Source organism: Epinephelus lanceolatus, chromosome 20 (genome assembly GCF_041903045.1).
Source record: "Epinephelus lanceolatus isolate andai-2023 chromosome 20, ASM4190304v1, whole genome shotgun sequence".
Taxonomy (NCBI): Eukaryota; Metazoa; Chordata; class Actinopteri; order Perciformes; family Serranidae; genus Epinephelus; species Epinephelus lanceolatus.
Window position 1 is genome coordinate 8,318,381 of NC_135753.1, and position 20,381 is coordinate 8,338,761.

At 40.9% G+C, this 20,381-nt stretch overlaps 1 protein-coding gene across 3 annotated transcripts in view; it reads left to right on the top strand.

The window, feature by feature from the left end:
- Window positions 1-467: 467 nt before the first annotated feature.
- Window positions 468-20,381, top strand: part of LOC117264638 (disco-interacting protein 2 homolog C-like) — a 90,798-nt gene continuing 70,884 nt past the window's right edge. For 2 of the 3 annotated variants that reach the window (XM_033638761.2, XM_033638762.2), the window contains exon 1: window positions 468-1,101. In XM_033638761.2, the coding sequence (XP_033494652.1) occupies window positions 1,023-1,101 (79 nt within the window). In that variant the 5' untranslated portion in view covers window positions 468-1,022. The remainder of the gene's footprint in view (window positions 1,102-20,381) is intronic. The other variant, XM_033638763.2, reaches the window with a different exon arrangement.

Genomic DNA, 20,381 nt, shown 5'->3' on the forward strand with positions numbered 1-20,381 from the left:
AAGATTTTTGTTCTGGAACTGTATGCAAAAATGGCATATTAATTACATAATGCCTCATTTCAGAAAACTTGTTATATAAAAAATAGCTGTCCTAATGTAATTAACTGAGGAAGTTTCATGGTGATATCTGTTAGTTAGAAATATTACCCTATTAACCTGGTGTGTCTCCCCTTGAAAAATAAAAATGATAATTAAAAATAATAATATAAAATGATACTGAAGCTTTTGTAAATATATATATATATATATATATCAATTTTATTATGATTGAAACAAAAAGGTCTGGGAAATATAAATTAAGAAAAAAAAATCCACTTAAATAAATACAGAAAATGTCAAAAAATTAAAAAGTAATTAAACAATAAATTAAAAAATATATTGAAGCTGTTTTTTTTTAAAAAAAAAAATAATAATAATAATTTCAGTATCATTTTTATTAATGTTTTAACAAAAGGTGTGGTAAAAAAATAATAAGATAAAAACAAAAATTTAAATAAATAAATAAATACAGAGTGTGTCGTATGTCAAAATCAGATTGTGGCTCAGGTGGAAAACGACGCCGTCACTCTGTACTGTAGGTGTGGTTGCTGGCGGCGCCCCCTGCCGGTGATGGCCGGCGCCACCTCGTCCCTCCGTAGAGTCACGTGACACCAGCGGCAAGAAGCTGCAAACGGCGCTGACTGTGGGGCTGCGCGAGCCTCATCGTCATCATCATCACTACCACCACCACAACCACCGCAACGGCAGCGTAGTGAGCCAACCGAGCAACCGGGGTCTTTACCGATTCGAGGAGCCGGGCGCCATGGCGGCCCCCCGTTAAAAACGAGACCCAGATTTATCCTCTTTGTTCTCCCTCGACGCCTCGTAGTCTTTCCGCGCCTCCGCCGAGGAGGGGCCGCCGAGGAGAAGCTCTCCCTTTCCGGCGAAGGAGGAGGCAGGAGTAGCAGCAGCAGCAGCAACAGCGGCGGCGGAGGAGGCGGCAGCAGTTTAACCGGGGAGGTGTTTTCTACTGCACAAGCCGAATGGCGGACCGTGAGGCGTCGCCGATACCGTTGGAGATCCGAGCCCGGCTGGCGGAGCTAGAGCTGGAGCTGTCAGAGGGTAAGAAATTAATAAAAAAATGGGGTGGAAAAAAAGCCCTCCTTCCCCCCTCCTCTTCCTCTTTTCCCTCGTTATCCCGTTATCTCATCACCACCACCACCATCATCGCCATCCACACCGGGAGCCTACCTACTAACGGAATCTAACCGTTCATTCCTGCGGCCCCCTCCTCCTCCTCCTCACGTCCCCCTCCCGCTCCTCCCATCCAGATGTTTGTCAGCCAGGGACCGGCCTGGCCAGCGCTCTGTAGCCGGGAGAGGATGAGGGCAGAGCGGGAACACTGCGGGATTCGACCGCTGCTCTTTGTCTCCGCAGCGGTGCCGTTTTAAAAAAACAGCACACCCGACTGGCCCGTTCGCCCGTTTTGGGTCCGAAAACCAACCCGTTGTTTGACCTTGAGATGTTGACACAATCAGCCTACCTGTGTGTGTCTCCGTGTGTGTGTCTGTGTGTGTGGTCGGGTTTAATAATAGCATTGCGATGCAACGCTGCGTGACAGAGCTGCACAGAGGGGCAGTTTGGCTTTTGATGCCCGTGATCTGAGCCTCCTGCCTGAGTGTTTTTGGGCCTGCAGAGCAGCTGAGGATGAGGAGGATGCTTGGGAATATTTTTCACCCCCCCCCCCACCCCCCCCTCTTCCTCTCCTCTCTTTCCATACACAGATACAAACACCCTCTCTCTATGGGCCATTGAATCTCAATCACAGCAATCCACCCTGCTGCTACTTCAATATAACCCATCTCAGATAGGAACATGGCATTTCTGCCTTATATAATGGGGATGGCATATTTTATTCATACAGGCTTGGGAAGGCCTACATTGTGAGGGAGGAAGCCTAGATACATGCTTGGATGTGAGCCACCCTGTTGCCTGAAATGTCCATTTATTGTGGATTCATGTGTGCTATATGAAGACATTTGTGTAACTCGACGCAGCAAACAAGGGTTAATGATGTTGCTCTGCTTTGCAGCAAAAATCTGATAGTGCGCGACTGAAGGTGACGAAGATTCAGCTTTACTCGTCTGTCACTTTTGTCAGGTCTGCAAAACCTGCAGTGAAACCTGCCTCACCTGCAGAGATGTGCAGCTGAGTACACAGTCTCAGGGTTTCCAGCATGACGTAGAATAGATTCAGTCTCAGGGTATAAATTCTGGGGCAGATGCTGAATAATTTTACATAAAAAGGGGTCAAATTTATACATAGAGACAATCAGGAATCTGCAGCTTTAATCCCCCCAAAAACATCTAGTCTTTGAAATCCCCCGAAAGCAGTCAAACCTGAACACATCAAACTGTCCCCTCTCCCTCTGATCAGCCTCATCATTTATAAAAGCCTTTATTTTCTCCCACTGCAGTGACACACACATACACACACACACTGAGGTAAAACTGTGGCAGCTGCAGGCCTTTTGGAACTCCTAATCCAGCCGAGAGTGTTTATCAGAGCAGAACCTGCTGCTGGCAGATGTTATTAATGATGGAAACGGCGGGAGGAAGTGGAAACGTCACGCCCGAACGTCAGACAGCATGAAACGTTCCAAACATTCAGGTGTGTGTGTGTGTGTGTGTGTGAAGGACTGGCACTGTTATTGGTGGATCACAGCAGGATGAAGTCTGACAGGTGTCCTGATAGTGTGATGGACGTGACGGTGTGTGTGTGTGTGTGTGTCTGTCACTGGTGCTCAGCGAAAACAGAGGGTGTTTTAATGTGTCCGCTATTGGTTAATGTGTGTGTGTGTGTGTGTGTGTGTGTGTGTGTGTGTGTGTGGTCATTACAAAATAAGAACATGGTGTGCAGTAGATGAGGCATCTTTTCAAAGAGGCTTAAGATTGGGATCGAAAGAAAAACACTGTAATTCACTTTTTTTTTCTGTTTTACTTGTTTCATATTGAACTTTTTTTTTTTTAATAGTTTATTGATCGTTTAGTTTATTTAGTTTTAGTTTTATATTTACATACTGTACTGTAGAGACACCCAAACATAATCAGTTTAGAGCTATGATAATTAGCCGATTAATCAGTAGATTGACATTTAATCGTTCAAGTAATTTTTTAAGCAACAATGCCAAAGATTCACCTATTCCAGTTTCTCAAATGTGAATATTTGCTTGTTTTCTATGAAAGTAAATTGAATATTGGTTATTTGAATATTGAAATTTTGGATTGTTGGACAGATTGCAAAACACTTTGCAGATATTGCCAACGGATTGTTAACAGCTAAAGTTGTCATCTAATTTCAATGATATAAAACAGAGAAAGAATAAATTCCTTACACTTGAAAGGGTAGATTTAAGCCTGACATTGCCAGACCAAATCGCAAATACGTGTTAAACTGGAATCTCTAAGTTTCATAGCAACATAACATGATGTTACACTGAGCAATGGAAAAATGTGAAGAGACTACAATGTGCAGAGATGTGCTGTGATGGTCTGTGAACAAGTGTTGCCATTTTTGCCGTCAGAATTTGAAGATAGTACCTCAACAGAGAGTTCAGCATTGGTTGCAGCCATCTTGGTGTTTTTCTTTAAGCTCTGTATACACTAGTTTGAGCTACGAGCATGCACAGTGTGTTGTTCGTTGCAAGATGCTCTGAAATGCCAGTGAGCATACTAAGAAAATATTCTGCGTATAAGCACGAAGTCAACGAATGTCTCAGAATGAACGTTAACAGAAACGTAGGCTGCCTGGTAACAGTTGTACACACTGATGCATCCCCAAACATTGCATTTGTGTATTGTAATTATAACTGTTGCTTATGTCAAAGTTGAAATTATTTCATGCTGCTTTATTTCCACCTAGGCTGCCACTCTCTCCAAGAAGCTGTTTTATAATCTCTCATGTTCGTCCATACCTGGCGCATACAGCCTCTTCTCTCCCCATGCATGAAAACATGCAAAGTGAAATTAAAGAAGTTTTAAGCTTGGCATTTATGTCAAGAAAATCTTGAAACTCAGAAGACGTTTTGAAACTGAAGCAGCAAATTTGTACATTTTGAGATTCTACAAACAAAAGGTTGGCAGTTTTTGCAGAACAAAGCATCACTTTATTTTCCCCTGTCATGATACTCTTTGAATGAGATACTGTCTTGAAAACATGCGAAGTGAAGATCAGTATGCTGGCTTTAATTTTAGAATTAGTGAAGCTCTGAAATGGTAAATGGACTGCACTTGTATAGCGCTTTTCTAGTCTTCCAACCACTCAAAGAGCTTTTAGACTACATGTCACATTCACCCGTTCACACACACATTCATACACTGGTGGCCGAGGCTACCATACATGGTGGCACCTGCTACTCAGTAACCATTCTCACACAGGAGTAGCCATCGGGAGCAATTTGGGGTTCAGTATCTTGCCCTAAGAATACGTCCTTCGACATGTGGACTGGAGGAGCCAGAAATCAAACGGCTCCTCGAACTAATCGTTTTTTGGTTGATAAATGACTAAACGATTAACTGATCAAATCGTGTGCCTGACTAGTCATCTCAGCTTTAGCACAGGGAGGAAAGAAGCATCCCACAATTCAACAAAATGAGAGCTTTTTCTACAAAATGACTACTGACAGGGAAGTAAAACAAGAATTCTCAGCATTAACAAAGTTTTCAATCCACAGAGACCTCCACTTTCAAATAGGCAGAGTGTTTGAGGACGTCGAGCCGTCGCTGTTATTGAAACGCAGAGTAATGAACCTCAGGCAACAATTTCCTGTCAGATTTGATGGGATGAAACTTTTTATTCTTCATCTTTGAGAAGACAAGCTGGCACTCCACCTGTTTATTAGATAAAGTCAGCAATCAGCCAAGCTCTGGCAGATAAGCCTCTCTCCCGCTCCCTCGCTTAGTGTCGCCTAAATCACATCATCTCTGCCGTATTACTGTGACCTCTAGGCATTAAGGCGTCGTTCTCCAGCATTTCGGGGCATTTAGCACTCATATGCAGAGTGACTTGCACACGGGACAAACAGAGCTGTCGATGGACTTGTTGGATGACAGTGGGGAGGGACTTCAACTCTAACTGACCTGCTGGTTGTGGAGCTGTCAAACTCCATGGCTGACATGTCCAACAGACCTCAAAGTAACCGTTAAATCCTTGCATGATGAAGCTGTGGTACCCTGTGGTGTGTATTTTGGTTGTGCGTTGTTTTACCAAGCTGAAGCAGGGTTTATGTGAGGTGTCTCTGACCAGGAGAAACAAAGAGGAACTGATTTGAAAAGAGGGAATGTCCACACATGCATATTTAATCAACTAAGTGCCGCTCAGGTGTGAAACTGACGGCACATTTTTCTCCCCTGATAAATATTTCATAACATATCAAAGCTTGTTTTTTCTGTTTGAATATTTATTAAAGTGGAAACAGACAACTTTTCCTCCCCCCTAGCGTCTCCAAGTGGTATTAGTGTTGGCGCTGCTGTTGCAAAGACAATCGTAACGCTTTGTTTTCCTCAGAGCCGAGCGACTACCAACAACACAGGACACACTGCGTTTTGTTTTCCACAGTGACTTCATTTGTTCCAATATCAGACAATATCTGCTGCTGGGGATAGTAACTGTAAAGAACTTACATTAATACTCTTTGGTAACTGGGGATAGCTATCGATAGCTACCAGGGAAAACAAAACCGCTATCCCCTTCCTGTTTTGGTTGTGCAATGGTTGACAGTAGCCTTGGTACCTGACACGTCTGTGAGGTCATGTTGTATGGCAGATCCGTCTAATCCCCTTCGTGCTCAGAAAGACTTCCAGCCAGAGATTCCCTGTTTGGACTAATCACAACCATTTATCTGACACTGGCTGGGTTTGATCATGGATGTATTACAAGATCTGAATACTGGACCCCAAGATGACACCTGTTCAGTCCAATAAGAATTGCTCGACTGATGCATAAACCAAAACAAGTCTCTAGCTTCCAGGTTTGCTTCAGCGATGTGCGGCCCACTAAATATAACTAGTAGTTTTTCTTGCCAGTAGACTTTACATTGTGATGACATCAGATCATTTAGAATTCCTTTTCTCGGCTTGAGATAAGTTTTACAAATATAAAACCTCCATGCAACAAAAATTTATAATAGAAAAAGTTAAAAATAACCTTGTTGACAGTTGGAGGTAGGCTTGTCATCATAACATGAAATGTAGTGGTCAGTACCTGGGAAATTCTACGATTCAATTAAAAACACTCAACACTCACGATAAAATTTTAATTAAATTTTATTATTAATCCCTGATGATCCGCCTCAAATGCAAAGTACTAGTCTTCATGAGATTTTATGGGCGAGGAAACGTATAAATGTATAGCCTAAAGAAACATATTTCTCCATTATTGTTGTTGTTGTTCAGACCTTGTACATGTAGAAAGTGATGAATGGTCTTTGTGGCGGGCAGTTTGTCTCGCCCCTTCTCTACTGTGACAAGACAGCTGGGTAAAAAGGGACGGTGATGAGCTCAGTGTTTTACCCAAACTTAAACATGTACCAACTCTGCAGAGAAAAAAAAAAAAGCCAAACGTGCATCTCTCAGCACAGAATAGATACTCAGAATCTTGTGATGCTGCTGGCATTTGTAGCATCATGTGCAGCGCTACCGTTGCAATGACCTAACGAAATACACTGGCCGCTGAAAAAATGCTTTTCTTTGAGGTGGAGCTGTCGCTGCAGCTGCACTTGTTGCTGTCTTTCACATGTTGTTGTTCTGTGCTGGTAGGCGTTCCTCTTCTTCCTTTGGAATTTAGCGGCAGAATAGAACACTTGTAGATCTTTATGCTGCCTCTGCAGAATTGTATCCCAGATGTCAACGGTACCAGACAAAAACCAGTACCATCATGTTTTCAGAATTTTGGCATCAACTTGGTACTGAAGTATTGGTTCTCGTGACACCCCTAGTCTGAGGTGTCCTGTCAACAGTTTTACCGGTGTCTCTTTTATGATGGTGGTCTGTGAGGAAAATGCTTTTTGGGCTGCAGGGGAAGCAAGGCTGAGTGACATTCCCGTGCGCCTGGGTTTGATATGACTGCCAACTTGAGGGGCCTTTGCGCTATATGCAAAATATGTAATCACTTTATTTTTTGCTTGCACCCGAAACATTACGGCGAGTATAAAAACAACCGTGATGGCTGCAGCTGATGTGGAACTTTCTGTTGAAATACTGTTTTTAAATTCTAATGTGTGAACAGACATTTTGATGCTGCACCATCACACCTCATTTCTGCACACTGTACTCTGTTTGCATGTGTCCACCACTCAGGGCTACGTCACGTTTCGTTGCTCTGATTGGTTGTAAGTCTATTCAGTTGCTTCCAGAGGGATTTTGATCTACAGCCGTTGATAACGCCCATTGGGAATTAAAAATGAACTGAGAGGTTCCAGACTAAGTCACATTCGTGATTGGGTGCGGCGATGTCAGGCAAGGTTGATACATTTTGTAAATCAAACCTCCATTTTACTGAGAGATTGTACGTGGTGGCAGACAGAATTGCATTGTGAAAGCCAGGCTTATAGGGAACCAGTCTAAATGCAGATGATGTCATTGTTCTGTTGTCACTACATTGTGCAATCGACATTTTCTTCATAATAAGTTAAAGCAAAAAACTTGCCTACTTGCACCTTAAGAGTAACAGAATGTGATTGTTTGACCTCCAAATTGTTGAAGATTTGTGAAAATGCAGCATTGCAACTTTCTATATTTTCACCATGAACAATGCAGCTCTAGTTTTCCTGTGTTTGTGCATACGTACAACATCTGTGGCCTGGAGAGGAGCATTTGAGGTCAGTGTAGCTTTGTTTTCTCTATCTGCAATGCCTCGGACTCAAAAAAACAACCACCAACTCTAGTAGGGATGTTCATGAATAACCCATGATTAATTATTCTGTTGTGTATTTAAGTCAATGAATGAATGAAACAATTATAAAGCTGCCATGGAATGTAGCTTTAGTCAGAGTTGATGGGGGAGAATTTCCGATTAGTGGAAATGTTTTATTAGTAATTTTACCTTAAGTCTGGAGGCAGGAAAGCTGTGATAAGAGTTACAGAGTATGTTTATAGTAAGTGAATATATGGTTGTCCACAGTAGGGTCAGTGGGGATCCCTTTTAGTCGTGCTCTGCTGTTCTTAAAAGCAGTTTAGACCTCTGTGGGTTTATTTATATATCTAAGTAGATGTTTTAACCTCAACATTTGTCCCAACCTTAAGGTGGCAACATCACAGATTTTAGTTTAGCTCCAAGGATTAGTCATCACCAGAAATTAATAGCCAACAATAATCATTTTATTGTTTTTTTTTGTCATTTATAAATAAAAAAGGCTTCAACATTCTGCTGTAACAGCTTCGCAAATGTGAGAATTAGCCGGTTTTATATCATTTTGAATTGAACATCTTTACACAAACAAAACAAGATGTCTGAAGTAGGGCTCTCAGGGTGAAGGAATAGTAAGGTAAAGGTAAATAAGCTGTATTGTGAGGCTATTATTAGGTTTATTGTTGCTTTTTAAATGACAAAGATAAAACAAATTAAATTAAAATTGAATTTTAAATTAAATCCTTGTTTATTGTTAAATGCAGAGCACAGAGAGTCATTAAGGGGCACTGCGATTTTTCAGCTGTGATGCTTTGGTCAAATCTGGTTGCTATGATACAGAATATCTGCGAAAGTAAAACTGTTGACACAAGGTAGAGAACTTGCACTGGATGAAGGGAAGGCTGAAGCACAGAGAGAGGAAGAACCCGCCAATTTGTGTGGGTTCAGTATTCATTTCTCCATCGTTGTTGTTGTTCAGTGATGTGACAGTTGGTCTTTGTGGTATTTGTCCCTCCCCTCTTCCACTTGGATTGGACAGATGGGTTAAAAGTGACCGTGAAGAACAGCTGTAGCTGTGGGGGGCGAACAGACCGCCACACAGATTTGAATTCTGTGGAAAACACTGAGCAATACTATGTTGGAACTTGCAACGGGCATTTTTAATTTTCAATTCTGACACTTAGTAGGCAATTGAAGGGGCTCTATGTGACATCCAGAGCGTATGAGTTGTCTGCACATGGTTCGCTAACTTCATAAACAGTGCTAAAAAAAATTGCAACAGTGCTGACAGAGCTAACAGTGTTAATCATGACAACACCGTCCCAATATCAGCAGTAACCAATATATGAAGGCACGCACATACACTACCATGCACGCACACCCAGAACAGCTTACCACAAAAAACCACAGAGAAGCTCAGACTACAACACACACAGAGGTACTGTGACTTCATTCTTTGCTCAAGATGTCATTACTCCACTTTATCTTTACATAGCAAGGGTTTCTGCTGTATTATTAATCTGAATGTCTCATGCAGAAACTCTAAATATAACCCTTTAATAAAAAACATATTGGATAGAAATAATCATTACTTGCAGGCTGACTGGAAAACATCCTCTCAGAGTTCACTGAGTCCAGCAGCTGGAAGTCAGACCAATCAGTGAGTTTTGGGTAGATGATCATTAAACTGGTGTTTTTAAACCCAGATTCAAGCATTTTTCTGCTGCTGTGTGGAGCTGGCTTTGCTTTGGTCAACAGGGCAGAGTGTTATTTGAATGCTTTTGATACTAATAACACTAATGTCTGAGTTTCAGTACTAACACCAAAGCCATTACTTTTTCTGATACCTCGATTTGAGGAATATAAACCGAAGCCAAAGTTCTCGGATGTTTGATTTAGTCTGAAAACAAGCAGCTGTTCCAGAATTTAATGAAACACAGTCTGAAATTTTTCATTTATATCTGATCAAAAAACAAGACTACACTCTGTGCTACACATGTCAGTCAGCACCAGATAAGCATTAAGGTTTGATACCCTATTGGTCAATAATTTAGGCTAAATTGGATGGAACAAAAGCCATGTGTTTTTGGTTAAAATAGGAAGCAAACTAGTGACAGCTCAGTGAGCGGTGCTGCGTTGGTGTGTTATCAAAATAGAGTCAGCTGTCAGTCATTTGTTTGAGATGACGTCCGTCTCCATCACACGCCTGTTGCGCTTCATCTGACTACAATGAGCAGAACTCAGCTGTGGGCTGCATCTGTGGGTGTGTTGTATAATGGGACTGTTCACAATAGAAGACTCAGATCAGAGGCGTTTCTGATTGACTGAAAATCAATATCAGGATTTGACATCAGTTATGAATAAATAAATAACCCATCATCCGGGCTCTTTAACAACTAACTATGTTTGTTTTGAACAAAGGTGAGGTGTGTAATCATGTGACTCATAAGTGACTGGTGGTTGTGTTTTTTTTAACTAAAAAGCAGTGAGAGAAAGCTTTCCCTGAAAAATTAGTTCAGTTTCACATTTGCAATTTTGATTTCTGTAAGTTCATTATTCAAAAAACCCAAAATAATATGTCAGAAATCGATATTTGACTTACAGTTGTGCTAAAGAACATGTTGCCTGTAATTGCAGCATCTCTGATATTGCTTCTCCCCCCCGCATCTTTGTATTATCGATACAAACAAAAGAATCTATACACAGTACAATACAGTGTAGTTGGTAGGTTTAGACAGTATCTATTTTTTTTACTTGCATACCTCCCTGACATTTCCCCAAGAGTACAAGGTATATAATAGTATTTTTGACACTGTCTAGGGTTGCGCGATAAAATTTTCTAACCGGCCACTCAGCCTAAGAACTGATGCCTCCCGACCTTGCAGCTGAGAGACATTCCACTTGCTCTGTTAGCTTTTTTTAATGTAATAAACTCAAAAAATGCCCCAAAAGAAAATATTTTTATACCTATTTTCTAAGTTCTCAACAGGCTGAAAAAATGAAATCCCAAACTGACCCATGTGTGTTGGAGTCCAACTCTGTTTGAGATTAAGAACTCTAATTTTCTTACTTGGGTCCAGACATTTAAATCTGCCTACTCCACCAAGTTGAGGCATCATGACATGAAACAGCGGTTACTCGGTTAAAATAAAAAACAACTGATAAGCACCACAGGGAGACTCGATTAGTCAATCAGTGACGAGAGTTTGACAAACGCCATTGTCAAGCACTGTCAAGTGGTTCGCCTTAACCAGTGAGGGGTAATAACAACAATGGCAGGCACTATAGAAAAGATAGATGCTGCTATCGAGGCTGTTCTGAATTTACCTATCTCTAACCTTGTAGTTTGTTATACTTCTACTCACAAAATCCCAGCGAAACCCAAATGTTGACATGGCTACACATCAACGCGGACTTAAAATGACAATAGATTCAGGCCGATAGGTGGGTCTCTAGTGATTGGTTAGGGAGAATCGAATTCTCCTCCCCCAGGGGAATCAGTTAGAGTAGACACAATGTCAGACTGAAGATGGGAACTGTAACAAGTTGACCGTTCAGTCTGTTATCAGGGGGTCTGTTTTACAAAAAATACACCTGTATGCCTTCTAAATTCTTTTTTCTCTCCTTCAAAATAAAACGGTTTGGTCCATCTTTCCACTGTTCCAATAATCACCAACTCCAGTTTGGTTGAAGTAAAACCTTAATTTACGGAGCTAGATGTGGAAATATGCGGGTTCTCCTGCTGCTTTGACCCTGCTGTCTCTCTTTGCTGTTGCTGGCTGGATGTTTACAGTCCTGTAATGCTGTCCTCACCACTTGCAGTTGCCATCTTTCTCAGCTCAGCTACCTGTTCCATCAGTAGAGACTGAGCGCCTCAATGCAGCATCTCCATGTCAGTTTAATAGAAAGTGGAGTGTCTGTATTTATGACAGTATAGTACTGAAAATCATACTCAGGATTTCTAAATACCTTGTTATACTGTAATGCCATAATACTGCCCAAGCCTAGTTGCCAAGTCAGATAGCCAATCAGAGTTGAGATCTTACAGGTAAACATCTGCACAGGAAAAGGTTATAAAAGCCAGAAATGTGTGGGCCAAGTGAAGATTTATGAACAAAATTTCATTTTCTTGAAATTCAAAGCAAGCAAGAGCTCATTTGCATGTGAAATTTGATAAACATGGTTGATCTGAGCCACAAACTCATCAGTGTCACAGACTTATTCTCTACTGTTTTCATAATTTTCTATGTTATGATCACACAGTGTTTTCTACCAGGCTGCTAGTGTGTTGTTCCTCCCCGTGATGTTTGGAAGTTGCTCAACATTCTCCTCCAGACTCACATTCAGCAGAATCAGGACTACAACCAACAACTGTTTTCATTAAGATTAAATCTGTTTTCATGAATTAACCATTAAGTCTATAAAATGTGGAGAAACAGTGAGAAATCACCTTTTTTCAAATGTCTTGTATTAACCAACCATCCAAAGTTAAAATGGAAAAAAAGTAGTAAATTCTCACAATTTCAGAGGCTGAAACGACCAAGTATTTGGCCTGGTCACATCTCCAGAATTTCTCTGTTTGTTTGTGTCTGTTAAATTTGACTGTTAAACCTTTTAATGAGATCAAAGAGACGAGTGGGAGAGACCAGAGGTGCCACAACAGTAAACAGTGAATGGATCAGGTGTTTAACTGAAAATTGAGTCTAATTTTGATAATTGATAAACAGTGTCATCTATTGAGTGGAAATACCAAACATTTGCTCATTTTAGCCTCACAAAACAAAGAGCAGGCAGCTCATAGGGCTGCAGCATGGGATTATCCTCAGTATTGATTGATTGATTGATTGATTATTAGTTTACTGGGTAAATAACAACAAATACACATCACAACTTAGCAGAAATGACAGTGACGACACCAAACTGCATATTTTTCTGACAAAAACGTCAAAAGGTTCAGACAAAAATCAACAAATGTTCTGTCATCAGCTGAAAAATGACCTTGAATGATTAATTATTCATCAAAATTGTTATTGATACGTTTTGTGTTGCTCATAGCTTCTCCTTTTTTTGCAAGTATGCAACTGTAAAGGCATAATTTCATTCTGCAATAACTGGAGATGGGTATTTATTAATGCTTTGTACATTTGGTAGAACAAAACATTAATAGAGCTACAATGATTAGTTTTTCAATATTTGATTGAATGATTTTTAAGCAAAAAATAATCTGTTTTTAGTAGGGATGTAGTCAGCCAAAGAAAATCTTGGTCGACTAAATTCGCACATAATCTTCAACTAATCGATTAGTCGTGGGAAGAAAAAAAAACTGCACGTTATTTTTACTTCTGCGGTGGTGTGTCTGTGTCACTCTGCAGTTACACCTCCAAAACACTAGTCAGTGGTGGAGGGCTGTGCTGTGTAAAGTTTAGTTCAAATCAAACTTTATTTATATAGTTGATTCTAAACACACATTAAACACACATTAAACATGGCTTAATAGAGACAATTTCTAACACAAGTACGCAAACTGGCTTCACTATAAATCGCAGAACTGACAGACAAACACTTGTCTTTATCTGGACACATTTCCCCCACCAATACAACATGCTAACGTTATTAGCACAAGTCTATGGCATTTTACATTGTATAAACTAGCCTAGCGTCTAGCGATCTTTTCCTCTTCTCATATAAAACCAGGGATAACAGCAACATGTAACAAAGGTAACAGCACATAGTTTGGCTCCATTACAACTCACAAGATTCACCGACAAAACAACCGTCACAGTAAACACGTTTTCCAAACAAATACAACATGCTAACGTTATTAGCGCTAGCCTATGGCATTTTACATTGTATACATTAGCCTAGCGACGAGCGGAAATTTGCTCTGCTCAAATGAAGCCAGGATAAATCCCTGAAGGATAAATCACACACACGATTTAAAATGCTATTTTAGTGGAGGCTTTACAGTCTTCACAATTTATTGTTTCTTATCTGTGAAATACAAGTAAATACAAGCTTCATTTCCACTGAGGGAAATGGTGTCAGCTTACAGAAACAGACAGGAGGTCTGCGTCACTGCGACGCTGAGCGTGAGGGTGGGCGAATCCTTGAAAGCTGTTGATGTAGCACTTTTCTCCTTATGAAAGTAATACGGCGATTATTCGACTAATGAGAATTTGGTCGGACGAGAGCATGGCGACCAAATAATTGACTAATTGACCAGGAGACTACAGCCCTAGTTTTTAGCCTCTAAAAAGAAGATTTTCAGGTTATCTCAGTTTTATATTATTGTGAACTGGATATTTTTCGGTTTCGTACTGTTGGTGGGACAAAATGAGATGTTTAAAGATGTCACTTTGGACTCTAAGGAACAATCAATTGAGAGAATAATGAGGAAATTAATCAGTTGGTTGCTGCCTTAATGAATAGATTTAATGAAAAAGATAATGAAAGAATAACTGATAGTGAAAATAATTAAATGTATGTAATGTCATAATGTCTTTCCACTAGTGGCATCTTAACCCACTGCCTTTGTGGACGTGACACTTGGCTGCCACTGCAAATGTGCGTGTGTGTGTTTGCGTGTGTGGTGCCCCCGGCTCTGCTCTGGACACATGCGTTGTAGGTCCAGTGGACGCTCCACAGTCCACACGGGTTCATGCATGTGAGTGTGGTGACAGCCCAAGGTCCCAATGCATGACGCATACTTCAGTCCTCAGATTGTGTGTGTGTGTGTATTTCTCTGTGTGTGTATTTGTGCCTGCTGGAGGTAGATTTGGTTACCATGGCGGCTTTGTGGGTGGACTGGCTGTTTATGATGATGTGATAAGAAAGGGAGAGAGAGAGAGATCAAATAAAAGCAGGATATTGAGGGAAAAGACAGCAGAGCAGAAGCCAGCAGAAACAGATGGATGGATGGATGGATGGATGGTGGATAGAGGCAGCAGTTTATTTGTTGTCATTCAGCTCTTCTCCCTACTGTATAAAGTCTAACTTCAAAACTACACAGAAAACAACATTTTAAGACATGACAAGAACTATAGTTTGTAATTATCAGGTCTGTGATACCAGAAGTCTTCTTGGTAGTAAAGAATATTTTAGTTTTTGGACTTTTGGTAAGCAACACTTGTACCTCATGTAGCCCTCACAGTTCAGTTTGACTTAGTTTTCTTCATGACGTCCTGTCCAAATTTTTCTACGACTGCACATCTTTGAATTATTTTCATACTAATGCTGATACGATGACTGACTCTCTTTACCTTTTTAGACACCTTACTGTGAGAAATATGAACACATTTTTCTAAAAGACATACAAAACAAAAGAAGCCAAAGTTCTCCAGTTAGATTGTGTCAAAACAGAAGCAGCTGCACAACTGCACCTGAATAAACTAGTCTAAAACTGGCCTGATTCAGATTTAGTTTGAAACTTTACCATCAGAGAACGAGTAAACAAGATCACCAATCAGACCACACATTCAATAGTCTGAGTGGGCGGAAGTTCGCTGCATAGATCAGCCTCTCATTGGGTGGAACGAGCCACCCGCTGAAGTCCCACCCTACCACCTCCGGTTGTGTAGCGGTTTTCAAGCGCACCGTTGCTGTGGCACCGCCAAGAACAATTGTGATTGGTTGAAAGAAATAAAAAAAAGCTGGGGCGTTTTTTTCCCCAATCTTAAAGTGAGAGTCAGCGCAGCCAGACCTTTCTTTTCTTGAGAAAGGTCTGGTGAGCGAGACTACACATTCAATAACAACTTCCATTTTTTGCTACATCACCTAAAAAATAGTGATGCTCAATAACCAGCCCTTTATATTTCCACCTGCTCCAAAGGAGTTTAAAGCAGTAAGCAGTTTAAAGCGTCTTAGAAATTGAAACCATCAACTGTAAATGTCAAAGTCTTTAATATCAGTCCCACAGAATTAAAGCGTGAGGTGAAGGGAATAAACCAGAATACAAAGCAGCAATAAAACTGATCGAGGTCTGAGTAGAAGGTGCAGATCATTCTGGGACATCCAAAATTAAACAAGGCAGGGTGAGAGAAAATCTGGTTCCTGAAAATGAAAACAATTGATCCCAGAATGCATCAAACATCAGAATAGAATTCACTTGATACTAGTGCTGATACAATATTTGAGTTTCTGGATTGATACCCAAACTAGGGCTATATGAAATGACAAAGCTTCCATTGAGGTTTTTAAATGAAGTTTTGAATGCCTGCCATCATATTTCTCAAATTGAATAAAGTGAGTTGGGGATTTAAATATATACCATACAGTATTTTCCTAAAAACAGGACAAAAAACAATGTTTAAACTTCTAAGGAGTAATCCCTCTCAATTATCACTTATGACCCTCGCTCAGTGTGTAGCGGTGCATTTAACTGGTGCATTTAATAGTATATACCTTTAATGACTAAGTCATCATTAAATCAACTTTCTCGTTTTGTATTATCACCACAAATCCAGCTACCTTACCCCAATTATCAACAAATTATTCCTTCAGCGATGTTGCTAGGTACACGTCCTGCATCCCTGATGCATTAAAATCTGAAATGACACAGTAAACTCACTACCAATGTGTGCAGGGGTCACACTATTATTTTAACGCTACATTGTACAACAGATCCGTGTTGAGAAACAGTGGCATCGCTTGACTTTTTTTTAAAAGTATTTCTCTTGTTACAAAAACCATTGAGAGTGAACCTAGTTTTTTGAATGTTATTATTACACTGTCAATGATGTGTCAGTCTTTTTGCTCTGGCCCTGGCTCTCTAAAGCTCTGTGCACCGCAGTTGCCTGGCGTAAAAGCGGCAGTGTCTGCAATCACTGAACATTTTTAGGCAAGACAGTTGCCCAGCTGCAGATCACCGTTCCAGAACAGCAAACAAAACTGGTTGTGTTGTAGGGAGTCGTTGCTTTGTTTCCATTGGCTTTTTTAGTTTCCAAACGGGGATAAGTTAAATAGCGACCCATCGACGTGGATCATGCCACAAAAAGCCCTTGTTCTTATCAAGACATCGCTGCTTTTCCTGCCTGGATTTGACTATTTTAAGCCAAAATATGATATTTTCCTAACCAAGATCAAGTGGTTTTCGTGCTTAAACATAACCACACTTAAAACATATCATTGTTGAACGTTACGTTTCAATGTATCTGCTACTTGCAGATGTAACATTGTTATGGTTTGCAGAAACGTTGGATGCCAACATTTTTTCTTGCGACTAGGTTTATATTCACTCATGTACCTTATTTTATTCCCCTGATAATGTTGCATTTGGATGATGTGATTGTGCAACTCAGTATCAGTAGTGTATTGACTAGTGCCGCCCCTTAAAAGTCAAAAATTCAACTTGTCAGTCAGAGATCCCTCAGTTGACTTAGACAGCTTCAAGTCTAGTTTCAAGTTCAAGTCGGGGTGGCAGTAGTTCAGTCCATAGGGACTTGGCTTTGGGTCGCCATCACAAGTCCCGAGGGGACCTAGTTCCTGTATAGAATGGTAGCTGGAAAGGTGCCAGTTCGCATTCTGGGTACTGCAGAGGTGCCCTTGAGCAAGGCACTGAACTCCCAGTTGCTCAGGGCGCCTGTGCAAGGCAGCCCCCTGTCTCTGACATCTCTATATTTAAAGCATGTGTAGGTCCTGTTTGTGCATGTGTGTGTATTTCGGGTCTGTGTGTGTATATGACAACTGAGTGAAAAAATTTAATTTCCTCTCAGGCATTAATAAAGTAGAAAGTATAGCTTAAGTCAAGCTGTTGTAGGTTTTTTTACCGTCTTTTTTTTTTTTTTTTGCTAGTTAGCGTACTGTGCAGTGTACTTCTAGGGTCATTTTGGTCCCCAGGTTTTGCTGGAGAGTGCTGCCACACTTCTCTTTGGTACAGACAGCTGTAGACATGATACAGAGGAGGAGAAACTTTCCACCATTAGGCTGTTAGATAACATTATCTTCTCTCTTCTGCTTGTAAGTGGTGAAATCACAGCTCACAGATACTTATACGAAAAAGTCTCAGGCTTTTGTTTGATATCTAGTGTCTGCAAAAAAAGTTGCACATTTCGATCTGTCGCTAGCGCAGTTAGCTTTTTGACTATATTACATGAATGCCACTGTCACACTGAAGGTCACGTTCAAACTTTCAAACTTTATTTGGAGAGAAAAAAAAAGAATAGACGAATATTCGTATTGAACAGCCAAATCTGATCCAAGTCACAGTCGTAGATGGTCGTTTGAGTAGGTCCCCAGGACTAACTACATTGAAAATCTATCAGCATCACTGATGCATATTGAAAAAAAAACTGGCAGTTTAAGTTTTAGTTGTAGTTTTTAGTCTGTTGGATGAACATCAAAGAACAGAAATCAGAAAGAGTCAGGGATGATGTGTTCACTGCAGACGACATCACAGGTTTGTGGTGAACCTGCCAAAATGAGTTTTCAGAGTTTTTTTTTTTTTAAGCGCAGACCTTTTGGCTGCACAATCTCAGCAGGCGGAAAAAACTCCAATCTGCAGTCGGCCACTATCGATTCTACCTCAGCTGTGTGCCATTAAAACAGCCGAGTGTCAGAGAGCAGGGAGGAGAGGGAGCGAGGAGACGGAGGAAAGTAATTAGGCTGCCAATACAGACTGGTATGACACACAAACACACACATCAGACCCACACACACACACAAACATATGCACACACACACACACTCTGGCAGGTATCATTACCCCACTTCTCACATCTGATGCTCCAAATCCAAGATGGCCGTCTCGGGCCTTTTTTTTTTTTTCTCCAGGACAACCGTTGCTAGGCAACACCCTCCCTGCTCTGCTGCGCTGTGAGTGGAAGATGGCGTCTCCCCACGGACTTTGCATGTGTGTGTGTGTGTGTGTCAGAGAGAGAGAACGAGAGAGAGAGAGAGAGAGAGAGAGAGAGAGAAGGAGCAGGAATGTTGTTATGCTGCGGTTGATCTGAGAAAAGGCCTCACTCAGATATAACACACCCATGCACACATATACACACATTATACACACCCATACACGCAATGTACACTCTTTTACTCTCTTACACATAATACACACACTCATATACACAATACAGACTCACAGAGCAGCACAGATGAGCAGATTGGACCCAGATGTTCTGGCCATTCTCCATGGTCCGATTGTGAAATGCAGACTCTTGTCATTCTCGGTCTCTCTCACTGTTTTTACAAATCTGATCTGATCTATCTATCTATCTATCTGTCTATCTATCTATCTGTCTATCTGTCTGTCTGTCTGTCTTCTTTCTCTTTCTTTCTTTCTCTTCTTTCCTTTGCTCTGTTTTCAGTCACATTTCATTCACTCATTCACTCCTCTCTCAGTGAAAACACTCCCACTTCACAAACACCACCGCTCTGCAGCAGACCTGCTTCCACATTGTTTTTTTCAGTTCATAAATTTACGACACCGTTGTGTACGTTTGAGTTGTGCAGAAGTGGGCAGGCTGCAGATAATGAATTAGCAACTGAGTGTCTTGTTGATTTGTAGTCCTGAGACATTTCCAGGAGTATTATGTTTATGAAGCTTAGATGTTTCTCTTTCTAAGGAATGCCTCTTTTTTACAGACTGGATTTTGATTAGTGCAGTAGCCAGCAGTAAGTTACTGTCGTCAATATTTGTGTGCAGCCATAATTTGTTTGTATGCATAGATGCACAGCTGCAATTGTGCCCTCAAATCCCCTCACCCCCCTCCCCTGCCAAAAAACAATCTGTGTGCAAACAGCTGAGTTCATCTTTTGGCAAATGGAGTAACAGAGTCACCACTCAGGTGTGATAATTTCACTTATTTCAGATGAAACAACAGCTTCAAATAGAACAGAACACAAGCAACAACAAATAAAACTGGTGATTCAAGATTTGTGAAAAGAGTTGATGGATGTTGGGGAAAAGTGAGCATCTTTCTCATCCCTGCAGGCTGATGTTTTTCTTGTTGTATCAGAATTATGTTCTCATATTTAGCACCATAAATCTGTGATAGCATTGATGTGTTTGCAGTAGAGCTGAGTATCAGTCACCCAGGGGGCAGGGGGTCTGATCCTGGAACGTCCCAACTCCCTACTGGATCAGCAAACTTTCTGTTGCTGCCATGTCCAGAACCTTTATCCTCAGTGAACTGTCAGTTCAGTGTCTGCCCCACAGACCGTAAGAGTAACGGATGTAGCTACTGTGACATCCCTTTTTGAAACCGGATAGCATTCAGACGTCACCATCTTGGAGTTTGGGAGCCAGAAGTGTTCCAGTTTATTCCACAAGTTGTTAGATGGGGTTGAGGTCATGTTCTTCTACAGCCTGATATATCGTCTTCCTCCATGTCATAGAGCTTCAGTGTTGTTAAATACACATCAGTGAGCCACACTGTTGCACTGGATGACATTTTCCTTCATTATGAACACACACACACACACACACACACACACACATACACACACACACACACACACACACACACACATACACTGTCCTGCTGCCACAATTATTCACT